The sequence below is a fragment of the Cheilinus undulatus genome, linkage group 10, assembly GCF_018320785.1.
Source record: "Cheilinus undulatus linkage group 10, ASM1832078v1, whole genome shotgun sequence".
Taxonomy (NCBI): Eukaryota; Metazoa; Chordata; class Actinopteri; order Labriformes; family Labridae; genus Cheilinus; species Cheilinus undulatus.
Genome location: NC_054874.1, coordinates 1,877,090 through 1,897,359, shown reverse-complemented (window position 1 = coordinate 1,897,359; position 20,270 = coordinate 1,877,090). Strand labels below are relative to the sequence as shown.

Here is a 20,270-nt window from a genome sequence, read left to right as displayed (position 1 = left end):
AAAATGTAACTAGAAAGAAAAGTTCCTGTAAAAATCCATGCTACAAGCTGTAAAATTGACAAAATGATAACAAATTTTAAAAAAAGGTGAGAAAAATGGCCAAAAATGCCTGAGGAGGGCACAAGGGTTAAATATATAAAACGCAAGAATGAGAGGCTGAATTGTGCTTTAGAGATAAAGATATCTGCTAATTTAGTAAAGCTGCTTAAACTGAACATCTTAAAAGAGATTATAGACAAATTTTGGTACAAAGATTTCAAGGCAAGGCACCCACCAGGTACATTTTGCTGTCAGTCAGTCTATATTAGCAGGAGTGGTTTAAGTCATTTAAACACCAGGCAAAGACCAACACGAGGGCCTTCCCCCATTTCTAGTAAGCCAGGCAATTTAAAAAATTTTTTGGAGCATCTCCTTCCTGAAGACAATGCTATAGAGCTACAGGACATACCCAAATCAGACAAATAAGTACTTATTTACCATCACAACAGCATGGCTTCACAGGAGAAGAGTCTGGGTCCTGAACTGGCCTGCCTGCAGTCCAATAGAAAACATTTGGAGCATTAGAAAAGAACCAGTAGACCCAGGACTGCTGGGCAGCTAGAATCCTAAACAGACAAGAACGGGACAACATTCCTCTCCCTAAACTCCATCTGGTCTCCTCACTTCCTAGACATTTATAGACTGTTGTTAAAAGAAGACAGGATGCTATACCCTGTCCCAACTTTTTTGAGATGTGTTGCTGCCATCAAATTCCAAATGAGCTTAAATTTGTCATGAAATGGTAAAAGTCTCAGTTTAACATCTGATATGTTGTTTCTGTTCTACTGTGAATCAAATATGGGTTTATGAGATTTGACAATCATTGACTAAAGTTTATATTTATATTTTACAGTGACTGTTTTTTTTATTAGGGCTGTAGTATCAGGAGCCGCAATAATAAACCAAGTAACATGAAGTCAGTTAGCATGACAGCCTAAAAGCCCAAAGTTGTTGTATGGTCACAGTCCTTCTTTGCATCAAAAGTTTTGTTTACATTTTACACAGTGTCCTAACTTTTTTGGAATTGGAGTTGTATAATAATGATATACAATTACAAGGAGAAGCAAAAGTAATAATTCTCATGGCAAGAATATCTAAATACTGAAAAGTGTAGATATGACAAGTGAAGCTCAACGTTAGTCCATGCTGATCCTAATTATCACCTCCCAGATCCCACAGCCAATCACAGCTCTTTATCTCAACACAGTGGCATATTTAAATATGACGTAGTCTAATGCCTCCTTGCTTTAATGCTGATGCTGCTGGCAAAGCTCAACCTCCTCCACCCCAGCCTCCTCCTTTATAGCATAAAGATTCACCTCCTCCACCCCAGCCTCCTCCTTTATAGCTTAATGTTTAACCTCCTCCATCCCAGCCTCCTCTTTTATAGCATAAAGTTTAACCTCCTCCACCCCAGCCTCCTCCTTTATAGACTAAAGCTTCACCTCCTCCACCCCAGCCTCCTCCTTTATAGACTAAAGTTTAACCTCCTCCACCCCAGCCTCCTCCTTTATAGCATAAAGATTCCCCTTCTCCGATCCCAGCCTCCTCCTTTATAGACTAAAGCTTCACCTCCTCCACCCCAGCCTCCTCCTTTATAGACCAAAGCTCCACCTCCTCCACCCCAGCCTCCTCCTTTATAGACTAAAGTTTAACCTCCTCCACCCCAGCCTCCTCCTTTATAGCATAAAGATTCACCTCCTCCACCCCAGCCTCCTCCTTTAAAGCATAAAGCTCAACCTCCTCCATCCCAGCCTCCTCCTTTATAGCATAATGTTTAACCTCCTCCATCCCAGCCTCCTCTTTATAGATTAAAGCCTCACCTCCTCCACCCCAGCCTCCTCCTTTATAGCATAATGTTTAACCTCCTCCACCCCAGCCTCCTCCTTTATAGCACAAAGATTCTCCTCCTCCACCCCAGCCTCCTCCTTTATAGCATAAATATTCCCCTCCTCTACCCCAGCCTCCTCCTTTAGACTAAAGCTTCACCTCCTCCACCCCAGCCTCCTCCTGTATAGACTAAAGCTTCACCTCCTCCACCCCAGCCTCCTCCTTTATAGACTAAAGCTCCACCTCCTCCACCCCAGCCTCCTCCTTTATAGACTAAAGCTTCACCTCCTCCACCCCAGCCTCCTCCTTTATAGACTAAAGCTCCACCTCCTCCACCCCAGCCTCCTCCTTTATAGCATAAAGTTTAAACTCCTCCACCCCAGCCTCCTCCTTTATAGCATAAAGTTTAACCTCCTCCACCCCAGCCTCCTCCTTTAAAGCATAAAGTTTAACCTCCTCCACCCCAGCCTCCTCTTTTATAGCATAAAGATTCCCCTCCTCCACCCCAGCCTCCTCTTTTATAGTATTAAGCTTGTTGAACCCAAATTCATGTTCATGCTGCTATAGATTAATTGCTTTTGAACTCTGTGTTAATATTTATGTAGATTAAATTCATTACCATTCTTTCATTCATTTCTTGGCTGGCTTTTCCTTGAAAACTAGAGTCTAATGTCTGAAGACTTCCTGGTTATATGAAGTAAAAGCAGGTTAAAAGGATGACAGCATTTCACAAATCATTTCTTGTTTTCCAGAAACATTTTTATTTAGAAACACAACCCTGTGTCTCTGCGTAACATCAACTAAACATTCACTTTAAACTGTACATTCTTGGGTATTTTTAAGCGTACATCTTGTTTACATGATCAGGATTTACAGGATGCATTCTGACAGTTTCTCATCTGAAGAGCAGCGGAGGTTGCTTTTATTACAAACACATATTTTACACATATGGCAGAGAGTTTAGGAGATGGACGCCATGTTAAATCACATCATGCCAACATGTAGAAACTACTCTGACAAATCTGATCAAATACACAAGCTCAGCTGCCTCTAACATTACACATACTGTTAAACGGGCTAGCTAAATGTGTCCAACATGAAGACCCGTGAAGCGTCTCATGCCTCAGAGTCGATCTTCACTGAAAACTTCTGTTCTAGAACGGACAGTTGAATAAGGCTACTAAAATGTTGTACATTTCAGCTCATGCTGGGCTGGACTCTCAGATTTCTCCTGAGCCATGTTCACTGAGCTTTATCAACACTTTATCAATACGGCGTCTCAATTTCTAACAGGACTAACCCGGGAATGTCTCGCTGTGGAAACCATCAAATGCAAAGTAGAAGCTACAGAAAAAACAGCTCTGAATACACATTAAAAATAACAATGCAGTGTTGTTTCTAGATTTTAAAAATTAGAATATTTCTATATAAAATGAAAGTAAATAGATCAGACATTACACTAAGAGTTGGAGCCTCTAATTGGCAATTGTTTAAGTAGAGACTCGTCTCAGTTCACTACAGCACTTTAAAGCCAATTACCTTCGTTTTTACTGAGAAGCACCACAAAAGAAGAAGAAAAGTCCAATAAGGGGGCGTTTGGTTCCTCCCTGTGTACGTCCCATGAACTCTTGCCGTGCTGGGACAGAGATGGGTTTATTAATGCTGACAGATTTAGAAATATGCTGCAGTTTATCTAATCATGGATCTGATGTCTCCAATAACTATGACAGAGGAAAATAGAATCATATATAAAAATATTCTCCGTGACCAGAGTGACTGATTAGAGCAGACAGCTTCTAAACCAACACATAAATCAATAATCGTCTGAAGTCTTCAGAATTAATTAGAATCAATCAAAGAAATAAAATCATAGCTGCGTGTAAACTTAAGGGAAACAGCAATCCCGTTTCCTTTTTGGTGAGCCACCCACAAAAACCATCCCTGCTTAATATCCGAACTACAGGCCAAGGCCTCGAAAACCACACAGTCTGCTCTTCATCTCACTCAAACTCCTGACACTCTTCATCCAGCCGCAGCAGACACCCCGGAGAGCAGGAATACTGACTGAAGACAATTTGACATCGGAAAGTGTGTGTTTTTTTGGTGTTGGTGTGTGTAGGAGGTGGTCACTGCACCACACACATGGAGCTGCGAGGGGGGTTGACTGTCCGGGCCACGGTGTCCTGACTGTAGTTCACGATGTCGGCCTTCACCACACGCTGGAAACGCAGGAGAGGAAAACAGTCAGAAAGCTGAGAGAAACATGAGTTAAGGCTGGATCAGTATGGAGTTACATGTTCATATGTCTATGCTCTAATACATCCACCACGGCCATAAATAAAAATACAGAATGAGAAATAAAACAGCTTTATTACTGTTGAACATTACTCGAAAAAATCAACTGTGCATCCATAAAAAACAAGAAAGAACAAAGAAAAGAGTTAAATACACTCGGTTCAGCTACATGCCTCTAACAGTTCAAACTATGATAAAAAAAAAAATCTGAGGTAGTAGAAAGAGTCAATGCCAATCTACAGTTTTATGTCTATTAAAATACAAGAATAGAGGCGTGCCATCGTTGGAAACAGTCATTCTGTGTAGGAAATAATCAACCATACTGGAGAAAACTTCCAGGGAGTGAGCAAATCTACTGTGAATTACAAACTACAAAATGCAAAATGGTGTAGATCTCATAGCAAGAGTAAGAGCGAAGGAATTATTATTCCTGTAATAAACCTCCTCACTGTCTGGTAACAGACCAGTATCACCTCTAAGTCTGAATGTGGAACACGAGGCTGCAGGGCATTAGCCTAACTCTGCAGAATAACTGGAAAACTTTCAACAAAAGTTTGCAGTTTCGTAGGCGAGTCACCATTTTATACACTGTGAATGTGCATTTGAATCAAGGTTATTATAGTTAACTAAAATTAACTAAATAACTAAAACTAAAATGTAAAAATCATTTTAGTTAACTGAAACTAAATAAAAACTGAGCTTTACAAATAAAACGAAAACTAACAAAAACTGTATTGTGAGCTTACAAAGCTAACTAAAATGAAATAGAATTAATTCATGATTTCTCAAAAACTTCCTTTATAGTTGATTATTTTTTCAGTCATTGACATTAAAGTGAGCCCTTACTCCATAATTCCCACATAGTTTCTATGTTATAAAAAAAAACAGTCTTGTGTTAAGTTACATAAAAGACTAACTTGTGAACAATAAGTTTAAGAAATTATGAATGAAGGCATTCAGAAATTAGAGTTACTTAAAATTATTCAAGAGGGACTCACTTCAATTTAGTGGGACAAAAAAGTTTAAAAAAAGACCTGGGAATGATCAAACTACCACTACAGAAAAACTATCAGCTTATTTCCATAAAATTACACAGAAAAAAACCCTAATACCAGAAAATTGCCACAAAATTATGAGTAATAACTCGATAATTAATAGGTTATTACTAGGTAAATACTTAGATACCAATACTCTACAATTACTAGATAATTACTCGGTAATTAGGGCCCACTAAATAAAGTATTATCTATTGTTCTTAATATTATGGGTTATGTGTGTAACTTTATTAATATTCGTCCCAAGCCATCACTGTTGGGTGCGAGAATCATGCGACGAATGCAGGTGAACATAGAAAAAGGCAATCACACACTGATCTAGGAGCCTGGAGCATCCAGAACTGTTAACCACTGTTAAACAACCAATGAAAGAGGAAGAATTTTAACAACATAGCTCCAAAAAAAATCCCTCTTTAATTTATCTGTGCAAAGGAACAAAGTCACAACAACAATTTAAGACTGATTTGTGCACGGCCACAAAGGAGAGTAAAAGGTGAGAGTAACGTTAGTTGGGTTTTAAACAACATATCTCTAACAACAGTCAGCAAACACACATGGCTTAGATCACTGTACAGCATCAGCTCTAAGATCACACAGACAACAGAGAATCTGATCAGGGAGAAAGTCTGAGGGATGTTCTACCACAGAGGACTAAAATCATCTAGATCTACTCCTGTTTTTACCTTCTAGGATCTATGTCTGATCTACTGACACATTTCTATGCAGCTGTGACGTACTTATTGAACAGAACATATTTTGCTTTGCTGGGGGATCTCGTGTCTAATTGGTCCTTCATCCTGTGGGTAGTCGACCAGCTCTGCCTTCACAATCCTCTGAGCGGTTCAACACATCAGAGCAGCCGAGAGATGGAGGGAGCAGAGAGACGGAGGAATGAGATGAAGAACACCAAACCACAGTGGAGTCAGGACAAACAAGGATGGATAAATGAGAGTGATGAAAATCAGCAGAAACTGAACAAAAATATGGCACAGAGAGCAGACAGGCAGACTGTATCTATCAATTTCTAATCAGCATGCATTTAATCATAACAAGAGAATTTTCCAGGACTAAAACGGGTGAATTTTGTCAGACTTGCAGCCTGAAACACAGAGATATTATTTCATGTGATAAATCCTCATGTTTCATGATGAAAAAAAAAAGATATTCCTTCATATGTCATAGGTGGATTAGCAAACATTAAAACAACTAAGATTGTCTAAACCAGCAATACTCAACATGTGGCTCTTTTATGTCCTTATTTGAAATATTATTCCTCAGAAAACCTTTAAAAAAAAGCCAACTTTAACCTCAGAAATGATCCTTTAATCAGTTTGTTTCCCACTCTTGTACAGTTAGCTTGAATTGTCAACCTCTATGTTTTTGTTTGTGTATTTCCATTGCCCTTATTTGCAATTGTCCCCCCTTTTTGGCGTCTTTTAAATCTATTTTTACAGCTTTTAAAGCCCATGTTTGCCACTTTTTTAGCCCCTTTTCACCAGTTTGTTCTTTTTTGTCCTGCTTTTTGCTATTTTTTGCCACTTCTTTACCATTTAAGCTGCCTTTTTCCATTGAATTCCACTTCTCCCCTATTTTTGCCACTTTTGTCCATTTTAGTCTCTTTTCACTTGTTTGCCGCATTTTGACCGTTTTTGACCAATTTTTGCCACCTGTTACTCATTTTTAAATAAATTTAGCCACTTTTTCTCCCCATTTTTGCCGATTTTCGCCCATGTTTTGCCACTTATTTACCAGTGTTTGACCATTTTGGTCTCTTTTCACTCATTTTTTGCCAAATTTTCAGTTTTTGACAATTTTTGCCACCTGTAACTCATTTTAAAATCAGTTTTGCCACTTTTCACCACATTTTTGCCAATTTTCACCCATTTTTGCCACTAACTTACCAGTTTTTGACCATTTTAGTCTCTTTTCACTAATTTTTGCCACATTTTGTCCGTTTTTTACAATTTTTGCCACCTGTAACTTGTTTTTTTGTTATCAATTTTTGCCATTTCTCACCATTTATGCCTTGTTTAGCTTGCTTTTTGTTTTTTTTCAGTTTTTCTTCCCCTTTTTGCCATTTTTTGCCTTTTCTTGCACATTTGAGCCGCCTTTTGCCATTGAATGCCACTTTTGCCCTCTTTAGTTACTCATTTTGCCACATTTTACCGTTTTGACCATTTTTGTCACCTGTAACTTATTTTTTAATCAATTTTGCCACTTTTTCTTCCCATTTTTGCCAACTTTAAGTCTTTTTTTGCCATTTTTTCACCATTTCACCACTTTAATTATTGTATTGCCACTTTAACCCATTTTCGCCACTTATATTGTGGCTCTTTCAAAGGTTTTTTTTTTTGACAGTTTGGCTTGTTGGTTGAGAGGGGTTGAGTAACACTGGTCTAAACTGTTCTTCTTCTGTTGTTTGAAGCATCCATAATCTGCTCAGCCTTCTTCTGCACATCCATGACCAGACCACACGGCTATATCGCAGGCTCTGGTTGGCTGCCTGATTAACGAGCTGCTGAAGCCTGGTGTCGGAGTCGGCGAGTGATCCGAGGCCTCGCTATCTGATCCAGCAGACAGATGACCATGACGGAGAGGCCTACCAGGCAGATATCATACTGTCAGGGGTCATGACCCTCGTGTTCAGCTCTCTAAAGCCGACAGCTGATAATGAGGCCTTCCTGGCCTCGAGGCTGGACCCAGAGCCGGGACAGGCTCTGAGACTGGTTTCTGTATTCAAACTTAGAGTCTAAAGCTTCATAAAACATGACAGTCTCTTTAGACAGGGATTTACATCAGCTTTCACTCCTTGATTCACTGGTAGCTACATCTACGTAGACTTGACTTGAACTAGAATAAAAATTCCTTCATTGGGTATTTTTAAGCTTAAGTGTGAGAAGTTTAGAACGTAGCTTGGAGCTGATAAAACCTGTAAAGACACCGTGGTGCTTTAGATAATTAATTATTTTCTGTGTATGGATCTGTTTTTGGTTGAATTGTTTGTGTTTTCTTTTGTTTTCTCTGCAGGCTCAGATCTACGCCTCATAAAAAGCCTCTGTGTTTGGCACTATTTTGAGATGCATCCTTCTATGTGTTCCTCCACCTCAGCATATCGTCATCTCCTGATCAGCTGTTTGGGTCTGTGGGCTTAAAACTAAAGATTTTTGTCTCGAGTGTTCATGATCTGTTTATTGTAGATACCAAGGGATGCTTTCAGGATCTGGAGTACTCAGAGGAACTCCCACCAATGGAGACTCAGAGGAAAGAAAGAGAGTAGTGTAGACTGGTTAGCGAGGGTTACCTGGTGGTGTAGGTGTGGAAACCGTAAGCCCATGAACATGAGAGCTACTGCTGGTAGGAGTGAGACTTAGTTTAAGCCTTATTCAGGACATTTCTGATGGTGAACAGCGGCTCACAGATGCCTGCAGCCTGCATCACTCCCCATCCTGAGTTCCCTGCTTACTGAACACTGGTGTTTTAAGTGGGCCTCCCACTACACAATAATCTCACGACTGTTGGGCTGAATCCTCCCTTCTGACCTAAGTCAGCAAAGGCCCAATGATCAGGTGGTTCTTAAGATCATCTTGGAGATTACCCTGTAGTGTTCGGTGTGTTTTGAGTGAAAATTTTCCTCTGTGATCTGATGGGAGGCGCTCCGACCCAAGATCCTAAATTATCTAACATGTTCAATATTTACAACCAAAAATCCTGTTGTGTGTGATGAGAACCAAGGACAGCAGACAAGGTTAGACTTGTGATGGGATGTGAAGGAATATCCAGTCAGGAAGCACGCTGACTGAGGAAGGAAGTAAAACAACAACGCAGCGGTGTTAATTTCGTCGACTAAAACTATTGGTTGACAGCCTTTTTCCCATGAAAAAAACTAGACTAAGAAAAATAGATCTGTGAAGAGTTAAACTTAAAAAAAAACAAGTTTAGTTTTCGTCAAGATGACCAAAATGTAATTTAGTTTTCATTGGACATTCAAAATCTGTGATATTTTTCCACTGTGGGTCTAAAAAACAATGCATCTGTATCTATTCTGTCTCTCAGCTGTAGAAAGCAGGGACCCCAGGTTTGGCAGGGTGCAGAGAACACACTACCACGATTTGTAGCAGATGTAGACCAGAAAATAAATGCTTGGACTAAAAGTAAAGACTAAAATGTGAGGACTTTTTATGGACTAAAACCAGACTAAAATGTTTTGTGTTTTTTTGTCGACTAAAACCAGACTAAAACTAAAAAGGATAGAAATGACTAAAATGTGATTAAAACTAAAATGCATTTCATTTAAAGACTAAAACTAAGACTAAAATTAAAAAAAGCTGCCAAAACTAACGCTCCTGCCCAGCCATGGCAACGACAGTAAAGAGCAGTGCCATAGACAGTACTGGTAAACAGGAAGCAAAAAGTTTACTTGGATGTCAGGAGAATGGAGGAGAAACTTGCTGGTTTGTGGCAAAAAAATGAGTATTTAACAACGTGTTCTGTAAAACTGACAACAGACAAACTGACAAGGGAGGGAGCTGGGCCAACATGTCAACCCCAATAGACTTAGCATGTAGCTAGCGGCTAACAACAGTAGCCTTTTCATGCTAAAGTCATGTATGACCGCACAAGATGTGGAGTTTTGATAGACAAAACCAAGCAGAGACTCTGGCAGTCAGTGGACAGAATCAGTGAATATTTGTCTACAATGTTTATGTGAGGTCTCTCACAATGAAAAAATCAGTTAAGATTTTAAAAAATCTCTGTGTTTGGCAAGCTTTATCGACCTTCTTAAACTTTCTGAAAAACTGACTCCAACCAGAAGAGCTGAATCGAACGTTTCCATCAGGTAAGTTTATGGCTGATAACCGGACTAGCTACAGTCGGTACGATATGTTTGCTTTATAAAAACAAAGTGTCAGCAGTGAAAAGGAAAACTGAGCTGAAATAACTAGTTTTAGTCGAGTTTGTCGCTGTTTTCTCTGACAAAGCCCACAAACCCAAACAGCTGATCAGGAGATGATACGCTGTGGTGGAAGATCACGTAGGGGGAAAGTTGTATCGTCCTTTTTTTAACCTAAAACCTGCTCGATTATGCAGAGCAGCTGTACCCGTCTGTAGCGCCTTAAAGGGACAACACTCACTGAAATCTCTGGAGGATAATGCTATTGCCCAGTACCTTTAACAGCTAGGGCTGAACAATAATAATCCAAATGCGATTATTTTTTCCAATATTGCAATAACGATTTAATGTGCAATTATTTTTTAAGTTCCTCATCTTATGTATTTTCAATGAACACAAGCAGTAAATCATTCTATATTTTAAACACCACAACATTAAACAGATTAAAGTAGGGCTAAATGATTTTGAAAAAATATTTAATTGCAATTATTTTGACTCAAATTGCAAATTCAGTATGAATTGTTGTATTGAAATGAACGATCATTTTCATGTCATTCTCATTTTGATTTAGAAAAACCTCAATAAATAAGGAAAGTAGGATTTTTGATAAATATCCTAAAATAAATGTGACACCAAGATGTTTGCATGATGGGTGGATCATAACTGCTGCATACAATTTTTTATTAAAATGGTCTTTTAACACATTTAAAAGTTGCAGTAGGACATACTGCGATTTAATCTAAATTTGGATTAATTGCTCAGCCCTATTAACAACCCAACTTCAGAAATACAAACTAAAGGGGCATCCATTTAGTACGTATTAATTGTGTTTTTTCATTCAGAAAATCCTGATAATTTACTGGTATAAAAGTTCACTTTCCAGGACTTTTGAAACCAACTTTTTAATGGTGTAAATGTAATTAACAAGAATACATTAATAAAGATATAAATAGTCAAAAAATCACAATAACTGAATCCTGCCAGCTAATCCCATTTTATAAATATGTGTTTTCAGTACTGATTTTATTTGTGTTTTCTCATAGAATTTTTTTTTTAACTCGACATGACACAGTGGCTGGTTTATGTTGTAAAAAAGAAAGAAAAAAAGAACCTGCTAAATTGTGCTCTGATAATGAGTTCATAAGTTTTCTAATTCTGGTTTTCATGTGGGATAAATAGAGGAAGACCCCTCTCTCCTTGATAACCCTGGACTAAAGCCCTCTTCTTCATCCCTAAAGCTACCAGGGCTGAGGAGGAAGAGTAGACAGCTCCATTAGTGGATGGTCATTTTCTCCTAGTCAGCAGGCGTGTTAGTGATGGGACAGGGTCTTGAGAATTTGACCAGTCCTTCCCTTACATGCTCTCCCTTCTCTCAGGGTCCTGACCTCTCTGAAGCCCCCAGGCTCATCAACTCCTACTCAGCCAGTGTGGCTCCAGGCGGACGTATCAGACCCAGGATTAATGCCTCTGGGGGAGGTGACCTTGTAAATCCTCCAGCTGCCACCATCGGGCACCTTGGTCTGGCTGGCAGTCTGAGACCCCGTGTTGCCCCAGAAGGATGGGAGATAAACCAAATAAATCAGACAGCCCCTCCTAACCTCCTCACCTCTCCGACTACCATCCTTTAACCTCTGACTTCACGCACTAATGTGGTCAATGTGGAGCTATTTACAGATGGCCAGTGTCAGCGGCAGGTAAACCATCACAGGAGGCAGACGTAACAAACTCCTGTTTACACAACAGAAGGTCTTCTACAGAGTGTGCTGACCTTCACTGACCTAACACACTCACCGTGACCTCCCTTAAGTTCAGACACAACGTTACACGTCACGCTTGGAGAGAGGAAATCACCACACTTTCACTCTTTTACCAAAGACTTTCTAAATAAGAGCACAGCGATTTTAGCAACAGTAGCTGGGTATGTGCAAAGTAGGCGTTCTTTTTCCCGCCTTATTTAGGGAAAATAAACATTTAAAGTTTTGCTGAAGGGACAGCCACATGAACCTTCTGGTGAAACTGGAGAGAGCGACCTTGCAGCAGTTATTGCTCACCTGGGACTGCTCGATTTCTGCTTTGTTGAGCTTCACACCCAGAATCTCAGCTGCCACTCTCTGGAAACAAAGATATACCTGGAGAGAGGTGACAGAAAAATAGGATGAGTTATGGCAAACTAAATCACTCTGTACCCCTCATTTTGATTCTGTTACTGTGAATTAATTAATGCCTTTTTCACACAGGAACTCCTGAAAATCTTCCTGTTTTGAAAAAGTATTTTCCCCCTTCCAGATTCCCTTTTTTTGGATATTTGTCAAACTTAAATGTCTCAGATTATCAATCCAATTTTAGTATCAAACAAAAATAACCTGAGTAAATCCTAAAGTCAGAGTTTAAATGGTTATTTCATTTTTTAAGGGTAAATCCATCAAACCTACCTGGTCCTAAACATAATAACTGGTTGGTCCATTCTTGGCATTTGTGATAACTGTCAGTGAGTCTTTCTCATCACTGTGGAGGACTGTTGTCCCATTCTTCTCTGCAGAATAGTTTTTATTCAGCCACATTGGAGGGTTTTCCAGCATGAACAGCCTGTTTAAGGTCATGCCACAGCATCTCAGTCAGATCTAAGTCCAGACTTTGACTACACCACTCCAGAAGCTTCATCTAGTCTTTAGTCCACTCAGAGGTGGACTTGCTGGTGTGTTTGGGATCATGATCCTGCTCCATGACCCAAGTGTGCTTGAGCTTCAGGTCATGAACTGATGGCCGGACATTCTCCTTCAGGATTTTCTGCTCTTTTAAGTCTAAATTTGAAATATTTTCCCCCCAGAAAACCATAAAAACGGAAACTTTGACCCCTTGTTTCCCACACTTATAAAGTAGGCTTTAATTGTCAACCTTTATTTTTGGTCTGTATGTTTCCATTGCCCTTATTTGCAATTTCTTGCCCTTTTTTACCCTTTTTGCCACTCAGTGTTAACTTCATCAACTAAGGCCTGCCACACACTAGACGAGTTTTTGATCTGAAACGATTTTTAAACTGTGGGAGACCACAGACTTTATGACAATTTCCAACAATTTTTCATCTTTAATCCTCTGAACACACCTGCCGACCTGCCTACGACCTCGCTTGATAACGCGACTTCAGAAAAAAAAAACACGGATGTCTGTCGATACTGTCTTGCTGTCTCTCCACAACGGGCTGTCCTGGCATGTGTTACAGGTGCAGCAACAATCATAGAACAAGGGAGAGACTCGGGATGAAATCCTGGCTGAAATTAAGTTAAAGTTGTGTTCATGGTTGTGAGTGGTGAAAGTACGTATGATCTGGCTGTGACGCTACCCTGTCTGTTCGATCTCATTGGTTGTTGTGGGTACTTCGTCAGTTTGATATTTATGATTCGGGATTTTGGAGGCTAAGACGCAATTTGGAGCTGTAAAACAATCGTGTTGACATCACACACATGCAGACTACTCAGACAAACAGTCGTTTGCGACGAGGCTCCCCTCAGGATACGCCCCCACGATCGTCGGGGGAGGCCCAAATCGGGCTTAAAATCCTGTAGTGTGTGGCCGGCTTAAAACTATGACTAAGAATGTTCGTCGACAGTTTTTCCATGACAAAAACTAGACTAAGACTGACAAAAATAGATCTGTGATAACTAAAACTAGACTAAAATGTAATGTAGCTTTCGTCAGACATTCAAAATCCCTGATATTTCTCCACTGTGGGTAAATCTGTCAAAAAAACGGATCAGGTGTATCTATTCTGACTCTCAGCTGTAGAAAGCAGGGACCCCAGCTTAGGCAGGGTGCAGAGAACACACCACCATGATTTGGTACCAGATTTAGACCAGAAAATAAATGCTTGGACTAAAAGTAACGACTAAAATGTGAGGACTTTTTATGGACTAAAACTAGACTAAAATGTTTTGAGTTTTTGTTGACTAAAACTAGACTAAAACTCAAAGGATAGAAATTACTTTAATGTGACTAAAGCTAAAATGAATGTCATTTAAAGCCTTAACCCAAACTAAAATTAAAATAGCTGCCAAAATTAACACTGTTGCCATTTTAATCCCATTTTTGCCATTTTACACCAGTTTTTGCCTCTTTTATCTTGCTTTTTACAAATTGCATTTTTTCACTTTTTACCCATTTAAGGTGCCCCTGCCATGACACATCACTTTTTCCCAATTTCCCCCACCTTTTTGCTGCCTTTTGCAAATCGAGTTATTTTTCACTAATTTTCCCCCACCTTTTAGCTGCTTTTGTCAATTTTAGTCACTTTTCACTCATTTTTGCCACATTTTTGCAGTTTTTTTTTTTTTTACCATTATTGGTACCTGTAAGTCATTTTTTGTCACCTCTCACCCATTTCTGCCACTTTTTCTCCACTTTTTTTGTCACTTTTCATCCAGTTTTTGCAGTTTTCTGCCTATTTTACCCCTGATCTCCCATTTTTGGCCACTTTTTTGCAGCTTTTTGACTATTTTTGCCAGCTTTAACTTATTTTAATGTCACTTTTCACCACTTAGATTGTGGCTCTTGCAAAGGTATTTTTCAACAGTTTGGCTTTTTGTTTACGCAGGGTTGAGTAACACTGGATTAGAGAAAGCAATTGTAAAACATTTTCATCAAAACAGGATCCACATTAAAATTACAGAGCTTTTCTCTGGTTAACTTCTTGCAGACAGCATCAAGCTGGAGCTCAAAGCTGACGTCTACAACAGGTCCCAGGTATTTCTACTGCCTCCACCGACTGTTCACTGATCAACAATGTAGAGATAGCAGTGGGATTTTTCCAACACTAAGTGTCTAAAAAGGATGACTGACACCAGTTCATAAATCTAGTAGTGTAAAAATACCAAACTGACTCACCGAGTCCCCCGTCTTGGCTGATACGAACTGGCTAATGAGGCCGTTTTCTTGGCAGAAACGCTGGTGTTTGTCAGCCTTCACTGTCCTCATGTGCTCCAGGTCGACTGTGGAAGAAAGACAGGATGACGTGAACAAAAACCTCCAAGGACAGATAAATAGATTTATACAGTGGATAAACAGCTCTCTGGCAGGGTTAACTGCTGCGTATCTGGACATAAACACAGAGGATAACTGTTTACACCTCGGTTAATATGGAAGAGGATCTGCCTAGTGTATAGAAGTAGTGCCTACATGCCTGTGAAAACAGAGCATCATTCAGCAGTTATGTTGCTTTCAAACCAGCTGCTGAGTGCGCTGATTATTCTGGGGTTATATTTTAAAGGGAGTGATTTCAGGAGGTGTAAGGGGGGAAATGATCGATTCATTAGCCCACAGCTTTCATTCCCTGGTGGTATTAAAGCTCAATATGACACATTCCTCAGTGTAAACCTAGTAGAGGTGAACCCTGCAGCCATGAACCTCTATTTGACCCGAAACAGACAAACCAGGCCAGCTGTGGAGAAATGCTTAAGAAACAAAGCCAAGTCTTCGGGCTACACTCACAGTGAGAATGTAGATGGAGAAAACAGTTTGACTTATGAGTGTGCCGGCCTTTAAGGTGGGCACCCAGGACCAAGAACTGGGACTGTCACCTTCACGCTGATTTAGTGAGCGCTCACAATGACAGCGCCTTCCTTTTTAGCTATTGTGATGTACATTTGACTCCTGTGCAGTGATACCAGGCGCTTTGCTTCTCGCCTTCCTCGCTATGGGGTCATGCAGGGGTCGATGAAGAAGGTCACCTGGGGGTCTCACTGCTGAAAGCAATAGCTTGGCTCTTTATTTCTGGCTTTGTGCGGAGAGGCGACCACGCCCGGTATCTGGTGCATGTATGTCTATGGTAGCTGGAGGAGGTCAGGCTACTGTACGGTGTTGCATTTCCCTCGTCCCCCCGAGTTTTACTCTTTGTGTGAGATTGCATTGAAGTTGTCAAGGATTTTCCCTGTTCTCATGCCCCTTTGAGGGAGGGGTAGGGTATATCCAGCAGCAGAGAAAGAGCGAGACAGATACATGTGAGGGAGAAATGTAAACACTGCAGTGTTATTAATATCTCAGTGAGCTAGATGACTCTACAACGCCAATCCAAGCAACAAGAATCATTTGTAGGGAATCAATTTGAGGCTAAATGAATATTACCGTCATCACACGTGACATATAAACACAAACCTTCCTGGTCAAGGGCAGACACTTTTACAACTCCTCAGTGCAGACTGTCATGTCTCTGCCCGTGCATAAACATAGCTGTCTCATAGGCGTCAGCAGGTTATTAATATCAGTCATTAACAGCAGAGGTACCCAGCATGCTACTAGATGTAAACACTGCTAATCCTTTGGATCCTGCACACTTGGGAAAGGTAATCAATCAAGTGCCACAGTCAGATCAGCCAACGTTAACACAGCAGCTCAGGAACCATGGAAGTCACGTTACTGAAGAAAAAAGTCAAGAGAGGTTTATGAATCTTTCCTGCAGGTATGTGCAATGAGGGGAAGACTCTGGGAATACATTTTATAGACAAAAGTATGCTTGTTCATGGTGGAAGCTGCAGGTGCAATCCCTTTAAAACAGGTGAATAAAGTTGGGGTGCAGATGGCATAGCGGTCAGATCGTGCTCTATGTGGAAGCTAGTGTTCCAAGTGGACAGTGCAGGTTCAGATCCAACCTGTGGCTTGTTTCCTACATGTTATTCCCCACTCTTTATCCTGATTTCTTTCATTAAACACTGTTCCCTCTCAGAATCAAGGCCTGACCTCCAAAACACAGGTTAAAAACAAGTTAATTAAATTAATCTCCATAGATTGCATGTGAAAAGGTTTACAGCAGGTGTAATTAAAACAGAAATACAGTAAAAAGTAAAGTGTAATTTGAGAATGAAACACTGAGAGAATGAGGTGCTCATCGAAATTCAAAGTACTCTAGGGGGATGAATTTCACTATAAAAACTCTAAAAATGTATTAACCATTAATGAACAAGCACTTAAAGCAGTCTAATGCTTGACTAATCAATAAACAGCGAGACCATCTGAAAACATCAGTAACAGGCAGTCAGGTCATTGGAAATTAGTGATATTCCTATGCAAACAATGTCCCGTCCAATTAAACATAGAACACTAGAGTCAAATAAATACATTCTGTAAAATATGGAGTTATTGTTGTTGCAAAAGTGTTTACAAATGCGGTACTAAGATCTGTGCACAAATCTGCAAATGCATTTACAGATCTGCAAATATGTAGACCAATATTGTGGACTTAGTTCATTTTGGGTCAGAAAACTCACTTTATTTGCTTCAATTTGCCAAAATCCAAACAAGCCATCAGTTTCAACTGAAATCTGCCTCTCATTGGCGGTCATGCACACGTGACTTCTGCAACACTTCTAACTCGCAGAGAAGCCCCTGACTGCAGTGTGCAGTTCAGGCGGCACTAAACATTCGGTGTCTGACTCCACCCATCTCAACATTCCATAGACCAATCACGTTCAGTATCGTTACATACAACTTTACTTCATTTTACAAACGCTTTTTTACCATGTCTCCCGCTCTACTCCTGACTTGTAATTTCTGCCGGTTATACCCCTATTTTTAAGTATGGTCCTGTCATCTCTGATATTTTTCAAGTCAAAGCAAGTCCTCTACTTGTGCTTTATATCCAAACCTCAAAAACATCCACCCCTCTCCCTGTAGTTGGTTTGATCCAAAGACCCTGCATGAGATCCTCTCTGCAGGTCACACAGACACACAGGTAGCTGTGTGTCACTCGTTGCTGAAGAGTTTATTAGAGCATCAGCTCTTTTTAAAAACGTGTTAACATGATATGTGATGAGTTATACTGGTTGGTTTAAGAGTTTATTCATCCTGTGGTTGAGCTCTGCTCTCGCTATCAAACATAAGTTCTGACGTGCTTTAATGTAGCATCCTCTAATATTCATAAGGAGAGTTTAGAGCTGCACGGATCTTAAAAGTAAGGAGGCTGACTGTTACTGTCACGACTGACTTTCATGAAAAAGTGTCTTGTTTACAATCATCTACTCCGGACCATATCCGGCTCTCTCCCCTCATCCACAAACAGCTGAAACCTTGTTTCTGTCTCTCCCTGTCTCTCGCCTACTCTTCAAAAAAAAAAAAAAACTCCTAATCAGCTTGAAAACATCTAAATTTCTTTCAAACTCAGATAAAATCAGGTAAATAAGAGGAGTTAAAATTTAAGAAAAATCAAGAAAGGCTCTTCGATAAAAGTTTGTCTTAGGAGAAGAAGAGATTTAAAAGAAGTCACTGACTCAGCTAATCTGATTTCCTCAGGCAGGGAGTTCCAGAGCCCCGGGGCCCTGACCGAAAAAGCCATGTCCCCTTTAGATTTCAGCCAAGTCCCCAGGACAACTAGAAGACCCCAGCCCGAGGATCTCAGGGTACATGCTGGCTCATAAGGGGTTAAAAGATCTAAGATGTAGGTAGGAGCTAGGCCATTAAGAGCTTTAAAAGTTATCAGTAAAATCTTAAAATCAATTCTAAAACATACTGGGAGCCAATGTAGGGAAGATAAAATTGGAGAGATGTGTAATAACCAACTAAAACTCATCACAGGAGCTCAAGTTTGGCCCAGTTTATTATGAATCATAGATTATTTACATTTTCAGTCAAATATTTGGATTAAAATGAACATAAAGTGTATTCATCATAGCTGTGAGAACGATCAGAATGTAAGAGCTAAAGCTCTGAATGTCTACTAAAACCATACATTCTGGAGATTACAATAAAGAAGAACTAGTCAGTCTTTAATAACTTTTTTACCAACAATGAAGATTGATAACCAAGCACACAGAAAGCCATGTGAGCTCCCACTCTTTCCAAAAGATTTTTGCAGTGTGTCATCTGTCTGTGTAAACTGAACACAAGACTAATCCCACAGTTTTAGTGTTTTGCTCCATTTTTCTTCCTAATGTACCCATTTCTACTTATCAGGTCAAAACAATCTTCCTCTCATGATCTGGTTTCCCTCCGTTTCTGTCAAACTGTACATCAGCTTAACAACCCCTAGGAAGTGACTGCAAACACGGACTAAACTGTTTAGGCCTGGGAGCGCGGCGAGATAGTGGAGGGGATCATCAGTCGTCTGGAGCGATGGCCCTGCTGCGCTCTGGTCACCGTCAGTGTTTGTTTAAAAGGTCTGCCTGTCACTGTGCTGAATTACAAGACAACAGCAGAGATGAATATCTGCGGGGTAAATTAAGCTTTTACCATAAATAACTCCACTGTTATTGCAGCGACCCATTACACGACTGGAAACAGCCAAATGAGAAGAAAATATGGAGAATGGTTGGTGTCTGTGGATGTTAGCTTTGCTTCTTTCTGGAAAAATCTTCACTGGCAGACCTGATTATCCTGAAACTAGACTGACTTAGAGAGTTTTTAATGCCATTTATAATCTTAATTTAGTAAAGTGGAAGAATTATCTTTAGATAGATCTTTCCAGAGCGTGCAACCCCTGCTAAAACCATGGCTGTGATGAAATAAATGCACTACTTACAATACATTACGGTGACACTGGCACCTCTGCTAAAGCAAAATTAAACCAATGATAAATAAGCTCTTTAAGATCATTTCTTACAATAAAACCTATATTTGTTATTTTACTTGAGTGCTTTTATTGTGAAGGCCGATATCAGGAAATGAACATGAGTTAAATAATGCCATCACACGGTTGTTTTAGAGGGAGAGGGGTGTTGTAACACCTGAATCTGCTTTTAAATTCATCAGCTCTTTTAGTTTTGTAATATTCTAATTAAGGTTAAGATTAATCGCATTAATCTGTTAAACTACAATCTATATTTAATGTTCTATTTTTTTATCGTGATTATTTTCTTGCATACTTTATCGTACCTTTCAGCAAACTTTGTTTAAGTCATTGCAGCGTCTCCCTGCAGCCGCAGTCATGTAGAATAAGTCCACTGCTGCTCTTTAATGTCAGCACCTTTAAGTCCAAGGCCATGGTTCTCTGCCAGGAAAAGGTGAGTCTCAGCCACAGGTGAAGGAATTCAAGTACCTCGTGGTCTTGTTCACGAGTGAGGGTAAAAGAGAATGTGAGATTGCCAGCTGGATCGATACAGTGGTCATGAATTCTGGGAAAGAATGAGATCACGGATACAAGCAGTTGAAATGAGTTTTCCTCAAAGAATGGCTGGGCTCAG

At 40.0% G+C, this 20,270-nt stretch overlaps 1 protein-coding gene across 2 annotated transcripts in view; it reads right to left on the bottom strand.

Annotated features, from left to right (window-relative positions):
* Window positions 1-2,622: 2,622 nt before the first annotated feature.
* The window catches only part of rab28 (RAB28, member RAS oncogene family), a 69,604-nt gene continuing 51,956 nt past the window's right edge, over window positions 2,623-20,270 (bottom strand). The window contains exons 5-7 of one of the 2 annotated variants that reach the window (XM_041798259.1): window positions 14,989-15,092; window positions 12,162-12,239; window positions 2,623-4,088 (exon numbers count right to left, since the gene is read on the bottom strand). In XM_041798259.1, the coding sequence (XP_041654193.1) occupies window positions 3,996-4,088; window positions 12,162-12,239; window positions 14,989-15,092 (275 nt within the window). In that variant the 3' untranslated portion in view covers window positions 2,623-3,995. Of the gene's footprint in view, window positions 4,089-5,607; window positions 6,053-12,161; window positions 12,240-14,988; window positions 15,093-20,270 lie in introns of those variants that run through there. The other variant, XM_041798258.1, reaches the window with a different exon arrangement.